This window comes from Etheostoma spectabile, chromosome 11, assembly GCF_008692095.1.
Source record: "Etheostoma spectabile isolate EspeVRDwgs_2016 chromosome 11, UIUC_Espe_1.0, whole genome shotgun sequence".
In the NCBI taxonomy this organism is placed as follows: Eukaryota; Metazoa; Chordata; class Actinopteri; order Perciformes; family Percidae; genus Etheostoma; species Etheostoma spectabile.
Genome location: NC_045743.1, coordinates 16991109 through 17009462, shown reverse-complemented (window position 1 = coordinate 17009462; position 18354 = coordinate 16991109). Strand labels below are relative to the sequence as shown.

At 41.1% G+C, this 18354-nt stretch overlaps 1 protein-coding gene across 2 annotated transcripts in view; it reads right to left on the bottom strand.

The window, feature by feature from the left end:
• dpp10 (dipeptidyl peptidase like 10) overlaps window positions 1-18354 on the bottom strand; it is a 207935-nt gene that overhangs the window by 37265 nt on the left and 152316 nt on the right. For both annotated transcript variants that reach the window (XM_032529936.1, XM_032529935.1), the window contains exons 6-9: window positions 8279-8331; window positions 6807-6888; window positions 2249-2369; window positions 815-969 (exon numbers count right to left, since the gene is read on the bottom strand). In XM_032529936.1, coding sequence (XP_032385827.1) covers window positions 815-969; window positions 2249-2369; window positions 6807-6888; window positions 8279-8331 — 411 coding nt within the window. The remainder of the gene's footprint in view (window positions 1-814; window positions 970-2248; window positions 2370-6806; window positions 6889-8278; window positions 8332-18354) is intronic.

Below are 18354 nucleotides of genomic sequence, written 5' to 3'. Positions count from 1 at the left end.
CCAGAAACACCATGTTGTGGAAGACAAAGGGAACCTTAGATAACATCAGGTCATTCAAAGGTCACAGGTCAGGGGACGAGAATACAGTATTTGTCTCTAATATCCAAACCTATTCATCTATAATTACGTCTCTACAGATTCAGGAAGCTAGGCATCTCCATGATAAGGGAATGTTTTGTGTTAGGACAGTTTCTTTTGGAGGTTGGTGGGCCAGACACACTTCGGCATATTTCCAGAGAGAGAGGTATGCTGATCTAGGCTTTAGCATCTGTGCTAGGCGTCTGCAACATCTTTCCTTAAGGTTCAGCTAAACGTAACGCCTCCGGCATGGTTTTAAATTCACCTTCAGGAAGACAGGAACTCCACAGAGTTGGGACAACACTGCACAATAACATGACGGGGTTAAACTGTACTGCCTGCTTCATTGTCTCCTCATGTGAGAGTTCATTAAAGGCTCCTGTGTAAGTCATCAAGGTCTCCTGGATCTTCTTCACATACAGTATGTTAATGAGTTGTGCTGCTCCTGAGTTTTTCCTTAACAGTACTCACCTCCTAATTGGACGTTGAGTGTAAAGATCTCAGTGTCTCAATTTGCAGAGGCATTAGGAAAACCTGTTTGAGCGTGTTGCACGTACAAAATAGAACATGGATCCTCTCATCTCATTCTTAAAAATCAAGCAACCAAGCATGTGTTCCAAAATGGCGAGCGAAAATGACAACAGATATCTTCTTCTTCTTCATATCTGCCTGGAAGCATAATGGTCCAGTGTGTACACTGTGCAGTGCAATTGTGATAGGTGTGTCTTCTAAATACCTTAGGGTATGGATACTGCTTTCCTTTGGGGTATGTCATGCCGGTGAAGCGAGGTAAAGCCATGTTGGGCACCAGACTATCGTTGAGGACCAGGAAGGCCAACCTCTCTCCGTCAGGCGACCACCAGTGGGCCACATGGGTCTGCAGGATCTCCTCTGTTTGGAAGGAGACACAGGGTGACCTACATTCCTTTATCAAATCAATCTTGCAAGTTAGGGATCAAAAGGTACAATTGTTACCATTTCACAACACAGAATAACTTAATATATGATCTGCCCATGGATGCTTAAAGCTAGCCTAGCTATGTGTAGAACTTTAATGGGATTACAGCATTTTTGACACAACAACTGGGGGTGCCAAAGTGGGGAATGTTTAAACTCTACATAGCGCAGCTTTAAATCCCAATATACTTCAGCCGTGTACACTGTACTTCTAATTTAGGAGCTAATGTGTTACTCTGTGTGGACATTTCTATCTGTTATTGACATTACATTATGAATGAATCTTATTATTGAGGTTGAAATGTAGATGGTTTAAACAATAAAGTTGATAAATAGTACTAAAAGCATGAATCTCCCTGAAATGATTATTTATTTTTGTTAACACTGACTATTTGCAAAAATGTCAATCTTATGAAATGGCTTTAGCAACATCTTTAACATGTCACTCATTCAGCTAATTATACTGATCTGTTTTACATTGGTAGTAATATAAGTTACTATTTATATCTTGTTGAATGCAAGTTATAATAAATGTTTAAAGGTATACGGTATAATCTCTTTCAGTATATAGCTATACACAAATAAACTCATCAAATACAGACACAAGAAAACACTGAAGTGGAAAATAAATAGATGCAGTTAAAGAAATGTTTTTCTTTCCAAAGTTCTAATTTTGGGCTCAACCATCACATTATTATACTTCAGAAATATAATTAAGAATGAACGGGAAAATGGAGACAAAACAACAGTGCAGTTATGTGCGTCGCTTGTCTTTTTAAGATTTACAGAATAATCTTTTCTCCTGAGAGATTGACCAGAGTCGCCAACAGCTTGCAGTGTGTTGTGTTTCCTTATGACACATTAAACGACTCCTCTCACCCAGCTGGGAGATATCTGCACTAAAACAAACATCAATATTTAATCACTGCCTTTCATAAGGTAATGCTTCTCAACATGGGCAGTTACGGTTTAATGGGACAGTCTGCCACCACTTTGACTACAAAGTGCAATATATCATCTATATCATCTGTATCTTTGCAATGACACAGAATGATACTCAACACATCATTATTTGACATCCAGTTACTGATTGTCACTTAGATCCTGGCATGGTTTTTTCAAACAGCTCCCAGGAACAGAGCTAAACACTGCATGCTCTGACTGGTTTTGTCCTTACGCTGATTTTAAAGGTAGTGGAGACGCTGATGTGTACCTTCATAGAGCCAGTCAGCAATCCCATTGAAGATGATCCCTTCTTTCCCTGAGGATGTCAGCCTAAGGGAGTTACTCTTGACATCTGACTGGTAGTAGATGTTATTTTCAAATATGTAGATCTAGAGAGTAGAGAGAAAGCACACACAGTCACAAATGAAATGTTACATCACATGGTAAGGAGTGGAGAAATGCTGAAAAGGTTCCAAGGATGTGCCAGATTTCCGGCGTCACATCTTCAGCACACATCCACTGGATTAACAATTCTATTAAATCAGTTTGGGCTCAAGCATCCAAACTATTCTTGTAGAATTAAAGATGCAAAGCATTGTCGATCAAGCCATCAAGTCATTAACTCTAATGTACTGGAAACTATTTGTGGAAGTGAAGCTGCTACTCCCCCAAAGGCCTCCGCAGTAAATTACAATCTCATAACCCAACGCAGTGTCACTCTCCGCTCGTCAAAAACAGGTCAGTTGCTTTTGGCATTCGTTTTTGATGCAAAAGTCTCCTTTAGGGCCGGGACCAATTTGGCATCATTTGTTAACATGCAGGGTAAAACCGCTTAGTTATGGTTAGGGAAAGATTGTGGGTGGCGTTAAAACCCAGGACTCAAACCCATATCTCTTGGGTGAAGGTCCTGTGTTGTGTGATTCCTGCACCGCCCCACACTACTCCCTACAATTGTTGCTCTTCATACTACGTTATCTTCCAGCTACTGCTAAGCTTGGTGCGTTGTCTACAGACACTAAAGGGTGCATTGTGCATTGGTACCTGACGCTAAGACCCTTTGACCATGTGTCACTATTTGACGAGCTGGGTTGCAAAACCAGAAACCTCCAGAATTCTCCATCTCAAATGCAACTGCACAACCCAAGGCACCCTACCCACGCTCCTATTAAAAATAGTTTGGCTTTCTTGCATGTACGTCGCAGGCTTTTCATCACACAGTAAATATGTGTATATGACAGGACAGCACCATGTTGATGGGACATTCTGAGCAAAAAACTATATATTGATAGTGCATAACACATAGAAACAGGTCATATAAAAGGATTTTGTCACTTGTGTTATGATTTTTTGCTTTTCTATTTGGGGGATAATCATGCTACAGTTCCCATGTCTTTAAACATCTGCTAAATTAGCTATTACAAGTAGCTGTTTGCAGCGAGCCCATGGGTGTACAGACAAATATCACTGGATTACTTTGATACTGCAGAAAAAAGACTAAAAACTAAGCTGAAACACATCACAAAAAAACAATCAAACTTGTCAAACAAACATCTGCTGATGTCACACAGACCATAGTGTAATAATCTTTCTGTGGCCTTATGTGATCTTACATAACAACGTGTTAGCATTCTCTCTCTGCACTGTCAGCAGGGCCTTCTGCTGTCTGGCTGGAAGGCATCACGAAAAATCATCAGTCTGGAGAAATGATTATCTAACAGCAGACTCTTCCGAACCGGGAGGGTTCATTACCACGACTGTGGAGTGAGCGTAGTCGGCCATTTGAGGTTTTATTGCTGCAGGTTTGATCAAATTAAGCAAGTTTGATTTGGAGATCTGGGCCTGGGAAAACAGATAAGTTATCCCCACAGACATTTATTGAGATTTATTTCACTACCTCTAGAAGACTTTTAGTCTAAACAGTAATGAAACCAAATAACTTTGAATAAAACATTGTGTTTAGTCAATGGAAAGTAGATCCGTGCCAACTATATTTGTACATTTTTAAATTACTATGTACATTTGAGAAGACCTCATCACTCTAAATGTAACATGAAAATCTCAAAGCTTTGATCATGTCTTTTACTAACATGGATAAAGCTTGCTATAGAGAGTAGTATGGAGAGCTCAAAACCCACAATGCATTAGTCAAGCTCTCAAAAACAATTTTAGTTTCCATAACCTGTCTGTGGCCTGCCTGTCGTAGTTTCCCTAAGACAGAATTTCTGGAGTAAAAAGACTTAAACAACTTAAAAGGGTTACAGCTGACAGAAAATAAAGGTGGATTAAAAAGACAGGAGCAGCAACATTACCACAATTATGATTTACATCAGAGGTTTTAGAAACAATGAGGCAATGTAGTCCCATTAATACGCTTGGTCTTAACGCCGCGTCACGCATATAAAATGAGTCATAACTCAGTCGAGTCTGAACGCACAGAAATAAAACATATTTTTAGATTACGTGTGACTTCCACTCTCTCAGTATCTCTTTATTATCCCCATTATCCCCATCATAATTACACGTCTATAAATCCGCTTAGAAATCATTGGAAAAAAGCTCCTTATAACTACAGAAGTTGCCTGAGCATTATGTTATTTATTTTAGGTTTCTTCGGTATCACATTAATCCAGGAATAGTTTTTTTGTATATCGAGGAGGCATTGCAAACATTAATCGTTAATAGCTGATTCGGCAAACTTTTAATGTGTTGATTTCCCAATAGAAACTAATACGGGTTAGGGAGTGGGGATCGAGTTGTAGCCAACAATGCTACTCACTAAATCCATGACAACATTATAGTATTAGTATTATTTATTTTTTATTTACTCCACACACTCTCTGTATATCTTTATTATCTGTATTTATACTTTTCCATTACAAGTATTTACTTTTTCAGTATTATTTATGGTCAAAGGTGAATATAACTTATATTATGGTTACCTGCTTTTGCTTTATACTTTAATTACATATTCAATTTAATTGTAACGTCACTTACTACACTGCAATGTTGTTTTTTTGTACTATGGCAACCGCGCTTTACTTTACAAAACCTTTATTAGACGCCACGTTACTTCAGTCTACCTTCTGCTCATTCTCTACTGTTTGCCTTTTTTTACTTGTTTACTTGTGGGTTGTGTTGCTTTTATTGTAGAAAATGCTGCTGCAACAAGGGAATTTCCCCGCTATGGGATGAATAAAGCATAATCTAATCTAATTTAATCTAGTAATACATTGATTTGAACGTGGGGGACATACAACCCTGATTCATTTTCCACACGTAACCTCCTGGCGTCCCAATGAGAATACAAAAATTCCCAGAGAACTGCGACGAGACACTTACACACTTTCTAAAAACACATGCCATTGCTTCCGAAGACGCACTTCTTGCTAATGATGCTGCCACGCCACTCGAGAGCCGGAAAACCTTCCCAGCTTTGAAGCTCTCACCTCCTTATTACCATAATTACTTTCTAATGGAGTTGTGTTTGATTTATGCTCAAATATTACATGCTGAAATTTGCAAATATGGACAAAGCAAGCAGCTCCACCATGTTTTAGGCTTCCCCATCTGTCTGGAGTAGATACATACAGAAGGTATGATGGGAGAAAATGTGGATCTAATTAGATTCCCTCAAAACCTGAGTACATAATGAGTGGAGCAGGGCGTTGTGAATTAAAAGCATGCCACTAAAACCACAGTTTAAATACACATGCGATACACGCAGGGACACACACGTCACCCAGGCCTGGAGCTGGAGATAAATCTGTCATTTGTACGGCAGATAAAGACTGTGGGACTCAGCAACAAAGCTGGAGCGAAGACTACATTATAAACTGTGTTTGCCCATTAAATACATGAAAGGAAAGCAAGCTCATGTGTACTTGCTGCTGATACAATGTGTTGTCTTGGTAAGTAATTGCAGTCAAACATCAATGGAATAGGTTTTAATTACTTCACAGTAACCTTGAAACCTTGTATCGTGAAATAAACATGCTTTCATATCTTATTTACCGCAGCTTCCGCAGGTATAAGACACAAATAAGTAAATGAGTGTTCAGAGCGCGGAGGAGGAGGGTCTGGCTAGTCCACACAGCATTCTGGGATGGGAGGAAAACGTGCTCTGGTTCCTTGGCATTTCTTTAAACCAATCACAATTGTGGTGGGTGGCACTAAGCACCGGACGGAGCAACGGTGCCTCTGGGAAACATCATCGAGAAAGAAGTAGTTTTGGTGCAACATGTTGACATTAAAAGTAGTTTTAGTCATCAACAGAGACTCTGATTGGACAGAAGGTCTAGCTAGCTGTCTGGATTTACCCTGCAGAGATCTGAGGACCAGGTAACCATAGTCCTCAGATTGGACAGATAGTCTAGCTACCTGTCTGGATTTACCCTGCAGAGATCTGAGGACTAGGTCACCATAGTCCTCAGATTGGACAGATAGTCTAGCTAGCTGTCTGGATTTACCCTGCAGAGATCTGAGGACCAGGTCACCATAGTCCTCAGATTGGACAGATAGTCTAGCTAGCTGTCTGGATTTACTCTGCAGAGATCTGAGGACCAGGTAACCAGATTGGACAGATAGTCTAGCTAGCTGTCTGGATTTACCCTGCAGAGATCTGAGGACCAGGTAACCATAGTCCTCAGAAATCCACCGGAGGTTAGAACGCCAACACAAAGACCGGAACGTGACGGATATTCGGCCGAGTAATACTGGAAATGAATAATCATTGATGTAGAATACATCCATGTCAACCCTTAAAAGCAAAAAAAAGTGATGCAGTGCTGAGAGGCAGGGAGGCTGTGGAGGTTTTTCTGTGTCCTCACCAGCTGTTGGCCTTGCACCCCCCACGCAGCGTACTGCAGCACCGAGTTCACCACCTCAGGAGGGTCCAACTCCCAAACCTCCCTAAAGAAACGACAAAAAGCAATGTCTTAACAAACATAAAGGCTGCACAGTGTTTGCATTCAGGCCACCGAGACTGGGGAGGGATCTGCTTGAGGATATCAGCTCAGCTGAGTCACCTTTAAGTCCAGTACTAAAACAGACTTTTATCTGAGAGCCTTTTCCGGATTTTATTTGAGCTCAAACCTCCTTTGAACATTCTTTTTAACAATGTTTTGTTCCTGTTCTACCTACCAACAGATTTCTTTACACCAAATAGATGTATAATAATTGTTGTAAAAACATGATAACATGGATTTTGAAAAATGCTCTAGATTATTGTAATTGTTAAAAATCCTATAACATGCTGCTTTTTGGATGCTTTTATATAGACCTTAGTGGTCCCCTAATACTGTATCTGAAGTCTCTTTATATAGACCTTAGTGGTCCCCTAATCCTGTATCTGAAGTCTCTTTATATAGACCTTAGTGGTCCCCTAATACTGTATCTGAAGTCTCTTTATATAGACCTTAGTGGTCCCCTAATACTGTATCTGAAGTCTCTTTTATATAGACCTTAGTGGTCCCTAATACTGTATCTGAAGTCTCTTTTATATAGACCTTAGTGGTCCCTAATACTACATCTGAAGTCTCTTTATATAGACCTTAGTGGTCCCTAATACTGTATCTGAAGTCTCTTTTATATAGGTCTTAGTGGTCCCCTAATACTGTATCTGAAGTCTCTTTTATATAGACCTTAGTGGTCCCTAATACTGTATCTGAAGTCTCTTTTATATAGACCTTAGTGGTCCCCTAATACTGTATCTGAAGTCTCTTTATATAGACCTTAGTGGTCCCTAATACTGTATCTGAAGTCTCTTTTATATAGGTCTTAGTGGTCCCCTAATACTGTATCTGAAGTCTCTTTTATATAGACCTTAGTGGTCCCCTAATACTGTATCTGAAGTCTCTTTTATATAGACCTTAGTGGTCCCTAATACTACATCTGAAGTCTCTTTATATAGACCTTAGTGGTCCCTAATATTGTATCTGAAGTCTCTTTTATATAGGTCTTAGTGGTCCCGTAATACTGTATCTGAAGTCTTTTCTAGAGGCCTTAGTGGGCCCACAATGTCAGACTTTGACCCTACTGTAGCACAGACATGGGACCCTTCCATTCTGCACAAATCCATCCACCACATGTATGTTTTAGAAATCTAACCAGTACCTAACCCTCGTACAGGACTGCAGCGGGTGAAAGGAGACTAACTGAGACTAACTGAGAAACATCTTTTCCTCATGTGTGTCACAACATGTAGGTGGTGATCACAATACTTTCATCACATTAGCCTTTTCCGACAGCGTCTGTGTGGTACTGTGTTGACAGCAGCTGCTGAGGAGAACCAAGCACTTACCGTGTGTGAATATTGTAGATACTGTAGGAGGCCATGTAGGAGTGGCGGTAAACCTGCAGACAGAGAGAGAGAGAGAGAGAGAGAGATTAAAAGATGACTGCCTGAAACATTAACGAGAGACGCAGCAAGCGCCACGGATAATGACATCAAGGACAGGGAAAAAAATAAAAAGGAAGAAGGCATCAAACAAAACAGACTGCTGGCTGTTCTCAGTGATAGAATCTGTAGACAATGCAATTTGCATGGGTGACAGCTGTGGGACGAGACATTTAATTCCATCTGAGAAACCCATCATCGAGGCAAACGCCTCTGTGCTGAAAGCCCGGGAGGAATGGGTAGAGACAGGGCGAGAGAGAGAGAGAGAGAGAGAGAGAGAGAGAGAGGCATTCAAAGTGACAGAGGGGGGCATTTAAAGCTGTCTGAACCCCCCCACCGGAGAAGCCGCGGCTGACATGATAATAGACCTCTGACCGTGGCTGGTGATCAGCCACAGACATTTTTGGGCCATATTTTTAGCATTTTATCAAGAAGATGACACTCGTGTATTGAGCTTGGATACAAAGCAGAGAATACATTACAGGAGGAGATGTACTGACAATGGGTGAAAGCTGCCTGCGGAATGAGTAACTTAAAGTGTGTCATGAGGACAATCTGTGCATTAAATGACAACATTTTCTGTCTCTAATACCTGGGCACGGAGGGGACAGCAGGGTTTGGGGGGGGGCAGCAGCTCAGTCCGTAGGGAGTTGGGTTGGGAACCAGAGGGTTGCTGGTTCAAGTCCCTGTATGGACCAAAGTACAGAGTGTGGACTGGTAGCTGGAGAGATGACACTTCACCTCCTGGGCACTGGCAGGTGCCCTTGAGCAAGGCACTGAACCCCCCCCCCCAACCGCGCCAGGGTGCTGGTCCAGCACTGGCAGCCCCCCCCCCGACATCTCTCCATTTGTGCATGAATAGGTCCTGAGCATGTGTGTGCATTTCAGGCCTGTGTGTAGAATGTTATTTGAAATTGTCCCCACTGGGGTTCATTAAACAGTATAAATTATTATTAACTCTCTGGAGGACGCAGGGTTTGTTTGCAGACTTCTATGTTCTAGAATACCGCGCGAAAATCCAGTTGTAACATTTCGTCTGTACTCAACTGTACGTATGTGCTGTACTTGGATTGAATTGATTGATTGCATTTTGTCACTCCAGGAACGCTGGCAGGCCCCAACATCTGACTAAACATCTTCATTCCGGTGTCTAGCCGCCCATGGTTCCCTGGCAAGCTGCAATCATCTTAATTGCTGTTAATGAGCAGAAAAGGCCATAAGCATGTTTATGCAAAAGCTGTGTTGATGTGTTTTAAGAATGCAGAGGAATAAATTAAATTTTTCTAACTTCTGCATTACTGGCTGTTTTAAAAGGCAATAATGAATAATAGAAAGTATTCCTCTTTCGAAAGAATCACTTTAAATCTTACTGATTTCTTTTTCTGTGTCGACTAAGTGCACTTTCACCTTAATATAGAATGCCATTGAGCGAGGAACCGCATTTCCCCTTACATCTTCCTGATTTTATCTGGATGAAAACTAAAAGGATAATCATGAAACATCATAATATAATTTTCATAATGTATCTGAAATGAACGTTTAATGATTCATTACTCCCTGTAAAGATGCTATGAAAACGGATTTCGGTTCCTTTAAAACACTTTTTAAACTTGTGGATTTGGGGTTATTTTGTGTCTCTGGTGCTTCAACACAGTACACAGTATGACAAAATGATGGTGTTTTTTGAAAATGAAACCATGTAAACCTATTCTGGTAAAACCTCAAAATACAATTATGAACCTGAAAATGAGCAGAATATGGGTGTTTTATGACAGGACATGAACACTAATCACTCACATTATATCAAAACCCCCCCACACCCATACTGTTTGTGCGAGATGGGTACACTGCTTCCTGCATTGTCACTCCACATTAAATGTCAGCTGCAGAATCATCCCAAATTAACATAAATCCAAGAAATACTAGGCAGATCATTAACAGCCCTATCAAGGCAGGCGTGGCCCACCAAACAGGAACAGACAGAAACACCCATCAGCCCCTTTTCATTTTACTGAGGCTGTTACAGAAAGACGTATTGTGCAACCCAATGGCCCAAATGAGAGCTCTGAGTGCTCCCTGGTACACATCGCCGGTGTCAGCCATAGGCTCCAACACCATGGAAGGTTTTATGTTATCTTACAAGTGTGTTATGCTGCTACCATGACTGCTGCCCATCCTCCAGACAACGCTTATCACACACCTAATGGAACTTATATTTCACTACGCATGACACACCTTGTCAAACCCCAAAAAACTTTCAAACCCACAGGTAAATTCCAGCATATTTCTTTCAATATAAAGTGAGATTTACTGTATGGGTACCTGCAATAAAAAAAGAAATTTCCAAGATGGGGCCATTGTTCGCCCTAGGAGCTCACTTGGTTAAGTAGCTCACCGGTACTAAGGCTCATACCTTACCACCCCCTCGCTTTCCTGTCTACAGCTATCCTTTCAAATAAAGCCTAAAAAATAATTAATTTGTTAGATTGATGTGATCAAACCAACCGAGTTCCCAAGGCTTTGCAGCCATCATGCTGTATATGAGCATGTTTGACTTGTGTCTTTGTTAACAAAACCATGTCTGGTCATATAAAGTCACGTTAGCTGATAAAGACCCAGTCAGCCTTTACTGTGTGGGATGAACCTCGATCCCGTATCCAGGCCTGTAGTCAAGACCACCTTTGTTGAGTCAAAGACAAGTGCAAGACCAGGACTAGTCGAGTCCAAGTCAAGACCGAGTCCAAAGAGGTTTGAGTCCAAGACAAGACCGAGTCCAAAAAGGTTCGAGTCCAAGACAAGACCGAGTCCAAAGAGGTTCAAGTCCAAGACAAGACCGAGTCCAAAAAGGTTTGAGTCTGAGTCAAGACCGAGTCCAAAGAGGTTTGAGTCCGAGTCAAGACCGAGTTCAGGATAGGAAAAAAAGTCCTATGCATGACAGTATCAAGACAATCATTTTGGGTTTCCCTTTCCCTCCAATATTATTATCTACATAAGAAAGACACCTGGACTCGGTCCAGACCAAAAGCCATATTGGGCCAAGACCAGTGGCCGAGACCGAGACAAGTCCGAGTCCAAATACTAACGAGTCCGAGACAAGTCCGAGACTATAGAAAAAACGGTCTCGAGTAAGTCCAAGACCGGACTCGAGTCCTACAGCCCCGCCTGTATCTATATGAGAGGCAGACATGTCAGTGGCAGCTGGTCATGTTTCATTTAATGTTCTTTTCTTTTTTTGATTCCACGGATTGCCCCGGGAGGATCGTTCACCAGGCATTTCTATCCAGGTGTCACCAACGTTGTGCTGTAAAAGTTGCCTATGGGTACATTTGATTTCTTTTAGGCATGTAAACACGTCAACCCAGGGACGGTAAAGTTACCTGGTTTGCAGTCAGAGGATGGAAATGTTTCTGTAATTATATTCACTGGAAAAAAAAGGATTTAGCCAGTGTTGGTACCAGGCCAGTGGCTCTCAGAGAGGCACTACAGCAGATGGCAAAGTGACTGCAGGACCTCAGATGGTAAGAAATGTAGAAATTACCTAAGCAGCTACTGTCAAATCTATATTTTTATGATGACTATGTGTAATGTGAAAAGGTGTTGTTCGCACAGATGATTATTCCCCTGATTCTGCAGTACCCCTCGGCTCTACAGATATCGTTTTTTTGCATCTTTCAGTTCATTGTTTTGGCTTTTTGCCTCACAGCTTCGCTGTGTCGGTTCAATCCCACCTCCCATAGCAACGTAATCTCACAATGGGGTTCGTATGATAATGTATGAAAATTCATGCACAACATTTGTTAGGATATCCTATAAAATGTTAGCAGTTTAGTGGCATTTATAGTTACATTTGTCCCAGAAAGGATGACCGTGAGACGGGTACGGTGCAGTTTAGTTGACAAAGATGACCGAGCACAGGTCGGGTTTAGGCACACGATTAGAAAAAAGGTTGTTATTTTGGGTTCAAACACTGGTCCCCTTAAATAGTTCTCCCGGGACATGAACACCCATTTCCTGGGTCAAAGTCTTGAGTTTCGCCCCTAACTTCTTCCAAGACATGAACTCTCTCCCCCCCAACCCGCTTGAAAGTCAGTAGTAAAAACGTGAAATACATAAAAATTACAGTACTTTTTGTAGCTCCAGTATACAGTATGCACAGGTTCATGTGAACAGCCTGCTCATTGCATCGTTTTCTATTCCTATAAATGTATGCATGCAGTTCTTTCATGTATGTGTGTGAGTGATGTAGATGTGTTTTTGTATTTCAGAAGTATTGTGTTTTGCACTTTTTGGGCTTTTTTAGAAATAAGAAATAAGAAAAACGCAAAGACATATCTGTAGAAATACATTCATATAAAATCCATTTTATAAGTCATTTTTTTCTGGATTTTTTTCTGTTCTAAGTTGAGATATGTGGCTAGGGCACTATTTTTGTATGTAGCCCATGTAATATGCTTACAGTAGTGCTTTTTATTAATTTTTCAGATGATTTACTTGGACGGAAATAGAGATTCTGTGTTCTAACCTCTGTAGCTCTGTGTCAGTAAGGCCTAGTGTCACACTGACACTAGAAACTAAAAATTGAGAGTGTTAACTTCCCAACGACCTCAGGGTCATCCCAGAGGGCCAAAGCATGTGGAAACTGCAGTACTGTTTTGGGGGTAAAAATTTAGGCGAGAAAAGCATATATTTTCAAGTGTTTTTAAACAGGTTAAGAACCCACTGTTACCCAAAGTTAGCCACACTAACATACACACTGTGGAGCATTTACGAGCTAAAGAGCCAGATATTCCTGTCAGGAGTTTGCATTAAATAACTATCTACAGTACTTATGTACATCTGATGAATGAACTAAAACGTAGGATAGGCGGTTTATGTTCCAGTACTCCCACAGAGAACACAGTATATTAGTATCTTTTTCTCCAAAATACTAGTTTAAGAAACTAAAAAGATGTTAATGAGGCTTATTGATGTTATAAAGACATTATACAATGACTACAATAACGCTTTGGATTCCAGCCTAAGCACCAATGAACAGCCCATAACAACAAGCTGGAACATACCTAACTCCACTCTCGTAAATAGTGAATGTAAATGACTGTTTGGAGAGAAGAGGAGTCACAGTGACTCATATCAACTTCATGAAGGAGGTAGGGTCTCCGTGCATGCTGAATGTACTGCAGGTGACACAGGGGTGGAGTGTGTTCAGTAGAAACGTGCAGGCTGGTATTAAAACATCTCTGTGTTGTGGAGAACGGAGACTGGGATTACCAAGTCGTTCTCCGAGGTGCTCAGGCTCATTTGTCAGACTCTGACATGCCCAAACCTCCTAGTTCTCGGCCCTGGAATTGAAAAAAATCTCCTCGTGCCCCAAATGAGCTCTCAAATGAATTTTTCAGCACTGCTGCATTAAATGAGGTGCAGGGCTCACATGGGTGACCTTTGTCGCCCCTCGGTGATGAACACGACATGTTGTGACATTTTCCACACTGACGTAAACAATGGCTGTGGAGATGAATATAATGTCACAAACCATAAGCACAAGGGCCAATATAACAAAATGTTAATAATACTACAAGTTTTGGTCTTTGAAAGCAACCCCCCCCCCCCCCCCCCCCCGATAATGTGACAACCGGGCTCTAATTTAGTGGGTAACACCTCAAAATAACCATCATTGATAAATGGTAAATTGCTAGTTAATTACACTTTATTTCATAGTTATTTTAAAGTACTTTACTTATTTTTTATCATTAGTGTAATGTAAATAAATTTGTATTTGCAATTAGATAATAAGACTTTGTCAATGGTTTATAATTTTGATATGTTGAATGATAAAGTTGCTGCTAATAAGACTTAGTTAGGATAAATTAGTGTTTTTTGTATGGTATATATTATGTATGTATGTATATATAGTATGTATGTATGTATGTATGTATGTATGTATGTATGTGTATGTATGTATATATATATATATGTATGTATGTATGTATGTATGTATGTATGTATGTAATATGTATATATGTATGTATGTGTATGTATGTATATATGTATGTATGTATGTATGTATGTATGTATGTATGTATGTATGTATATATTTATGAATATGTATATATCTTATGTGTAACCAGTTACATTCATTTGGACCCATGAAATATTTTTTTAAATCTGTCTGGATTTGCAAAATTATATTTAAGCATTGTAATGAACTCTGTCTATTGAGTTGAAATTATCCATTACTAATAATTACTAAGAGTTATATTAGAACCATTCATTATATCATTGATGTTTGTTGTAATTTTTATGGCGTTAAAGGTCTTTGAATGATGGACCATAGAGTGACATAGGCTATGATGCATATTTTAGTTGAATTAAATGTTATATATTTTTAAAGTTCTTTTGACTTACAAAGCCCTGAAAGGACCGGAGCCTGTCTACACAGGTGAGCTACTCATACCCAGTGGGGCAACTTCCAAATTATAATATATTATAGTTACTGTCATTTTTGAGTAATTAATTATATTACAATATTACTGTCTTTCAATTGTGATGCATTCACTACTTTTGCATTACTTTTGAGTTACTTTCACCAAAATAACACCTGAAGTTGGACGTGGCAGCTAGTTTGTGAATTTCACCAGCGGATCAATAAAGTCTCCTCTTCATCCACTTTAGCACATCATAGATTATTCATAACATTTTGGAAAATGTATATGAGTATGCAAAGTAAAGCTATACAAATAGATAATTAAAACATTCAATAGGCAAGTGGGAGAAAATAAAAAATACTAAATTAAAAGCAGCTTACAATTGAAGTACAAAGCATTGGAAAGCTTTAGAGCAGGTAGTGTCCCAGGAGATATTAGGGTATGACATCTTAGTAACACAAAGAGAAAAAAAACAGCGTAGACACGTAAAGAGTGGCATGGGACTGTCATGACAGAGGCAGTGTAACGGAGTCCCCCCCCCCCCCCAACCCCCCCTGCTTGGCATCAGCCCACAATAAGCAAAGAGAAAATCGATATCCTCGTGGGAGTGACTCCCCGGATGGATCTGTGGAAAACATGTCAGGCCTAATGGCGATCGGAGAACAACAAAGCCATGGCTGACGCTGGACCCTCTTGTTGCCATGGCGACGTTGCCACAAGGTAAAGTTACAGGTATAAAGCTTTGAACTTTTGCTCCTTCGTGTTTGCGATGCCGCGCTAGCTTCCCATTACAACAGGCCCATTTGGAGACTGTGCAGAGAAACACATCAGCCGGGTTGCAGGAGAAAGAACTACTTCAAATCCACGTCACGGTCCAGGGTTGCACTCAAAGAAGAAAACAACACACTTCAAAAGGCTGAACCTGCTCCACTCTCTGCTTTGAGCTGGCCAAAACGTGAAGAAAAGATAAAAAAGAAAGAAAGAACTGGAAGATTGCTGTTGACGCCCATCTCCATCTGTCTAGTTGCTCTTTTTAGATTTTCCATTAGCAAAAGTTTGGGATGGACCTGGTTCTTGTGTTGGTGTCGAGGTCGAAGCAAACAACTCTTATAGTAGAAGGAAGAGTTAAAACACTGTAGACCAGAGAGAGCCGTTGGGTACCCAAACCCGGTTCCTACGCAACCGGTAGGAATCGGACCAGACTACAACGTAAATTGCGCTTCATCGTTTCGGTTCCACTTGATGTGTCGACTGGAATATTTTCCATCTGTCGCTTCGAAAACAAACATAAACATATCACACCTACTCGGTAATGTCCCGTTTGCTAGCTACTGTAACTTTTAAAATGCCCTATTTTCCCTCTGGGCTCTGGTTACCATACCAACTCAAGGTTTATTTGTTGTTACGTGTTCACGTGTTATTTATTGTTAAATTATCGTAGTTGTGTGTTAGGTGACTTAGGTTTACTTCTTCAACATGGAAGTACTTTAAAACGTTTATATATGAAAATTTAGATAATTTTCAATTTAAAAAAACCTCCATGGTCCACCCATACCACGCAGTTGACATGAGGCATAAAGCTAGGTTCATGGTTGCCGTGGTGTTTGTCACCATGGCTGTCATTGTGAGCTTAAAGGGTCTGTGAGTTGTTGGTCGTGCACCCCTGAATTTCTGCAAGTGGGCGCGCTGTGTTCAACATGGTCGGCTGAGCAGCTTCGCCTGGTTCTACTCGCCAGTTCTCTAGAGAACCAGCTGGATCTTCCCCAGCCTGAGAGCCGGAGCAGGGCTACGTCACAACGTGACTGCGAGTACCTCCGTTGTCAGAGCAACGCGTCATGACAATCAACAATAATGGAGGACTACATACCGATACTTTTGCTCCTGGCTTTACAAATTCAACGACGGGCCTTGACGGCTCTCCGTGGACTGCTGTGGACCGAGGACATGTTCAAGAAGAAAGGGAATTATCTCGCATGATTTAACGTTTGTTATGATCTTTTGCTGGGTTGCCATGGCAACATCAGCAGCGTCAAGCATAACACCGTTAGGGTGAACAGACGTCCCGGTTTGACCGGGGCGGTCCCAATTTTCCCGACAAAAAGCCTATCGGGACTCGCCCCCCAGCACCTGACGTACCCGGTTCTTATCTCTAGACCAGCGCTAAGTTGTGGACCCGTGTTCTCGGCCCAGAGCCAGGTTCATTTTTGTGGAAAAGCAAAGAACCGGTTCAATATTTGGCACTGACTCCAAACCAGCACCAGAACCGCCTTGGTGGAACAGACATATGAGCGGTCAGAGAGAGACACTGAGAGAAGAAGAAGCATTTTGCTGGAGGGTGTTGAAAAACGCTAGAGATCACTTTGCGAAGCTAAAGAACCGGCCTCATGGATAGAGTGTCCTTAACAGGGTTAGAGGCAGACAGTCCTTTTGAATTTGGAGATTAATGACAGTCACGTTAATAATAGAGATAGAGAAATGGAATATTTGGCGGTACGTCTGTTTTCCATAACTGTGTTTACTACTGTTGCCAGCTCTCCTTTAGGTCTGCACTCTTCTTCTCTACTACTTCTTGGTGTGTGTGAGTTGGTGATTCAGAGAACAGTGCAACATCTCAGTGCATGTGTCTATCTGCGGAGAATAACTCAAGCTAGAGTCTAACCTGAATGACTGTGTTGCTGGTGCTGTGTTGTGGGATTATAATATTTTTTTTTATTATAATCCCACAAGGGGAAACTCTACACTTTACACTCTGTTGTTATTTCACACATTACACACAGGCCTGAACTACACACACACACACACACACACACACACACAGTCAGGACCTATATCAGGATGTCAGTGTGGGGGGGGGGGGGCTGCCCATGGAAATGAGGTGAACTGGCACCTCTCCAGCTACCAGTCCACCACCATACTTTGGTCCGGGGACTTGAACCAGCAACCCTCCGGTTCCCAACCCAACTCCCTATAGACTGAGCTACTGCCCCCCCCCCCATTAAACATGGCATTAAACATGTGAAAGACTATCCAGGGGCTTTTAGAGACAGTGTAAAGTGTTGTACTCTAATAACAAAATCATAAAGGCATATTGTTTGTATTGTGTTGTCATAATCTGAGACATGTTGATTTCTAATAGTCGGTATGCCAGTTCACTGCAGCAGCCCCCGTTCGAACACACTCATTTCAAACAGAATACAGAGACGCAGGTGCTGGTTTTTCAGCAGGATCCTTTTTGTGACATACCAGGTCTCCTCCTCTCCCTTTGTTTTCATCATGACATCTGTGTCTCCCCCCTCAGCTCGTCTGCTCTTTCATCTGCTACTTAGGCTCGAGGCGGGACACTGGCACATGAACTCATCTCATACAAATATGAAATACATCATTTTTTTAAGACAAAAAATTGGAGGAAATGGATTTTTAACTTTTGCATTAATTGGCAGCCAGAAAACAAGCAGACATCCTGTAATATACGGAATGTATGAAAGCATACAATCCATTTATGACCTGACATGCAAACAATGGAGGCTGTCACTCTGAATCAACGAGATATCAGTCAAC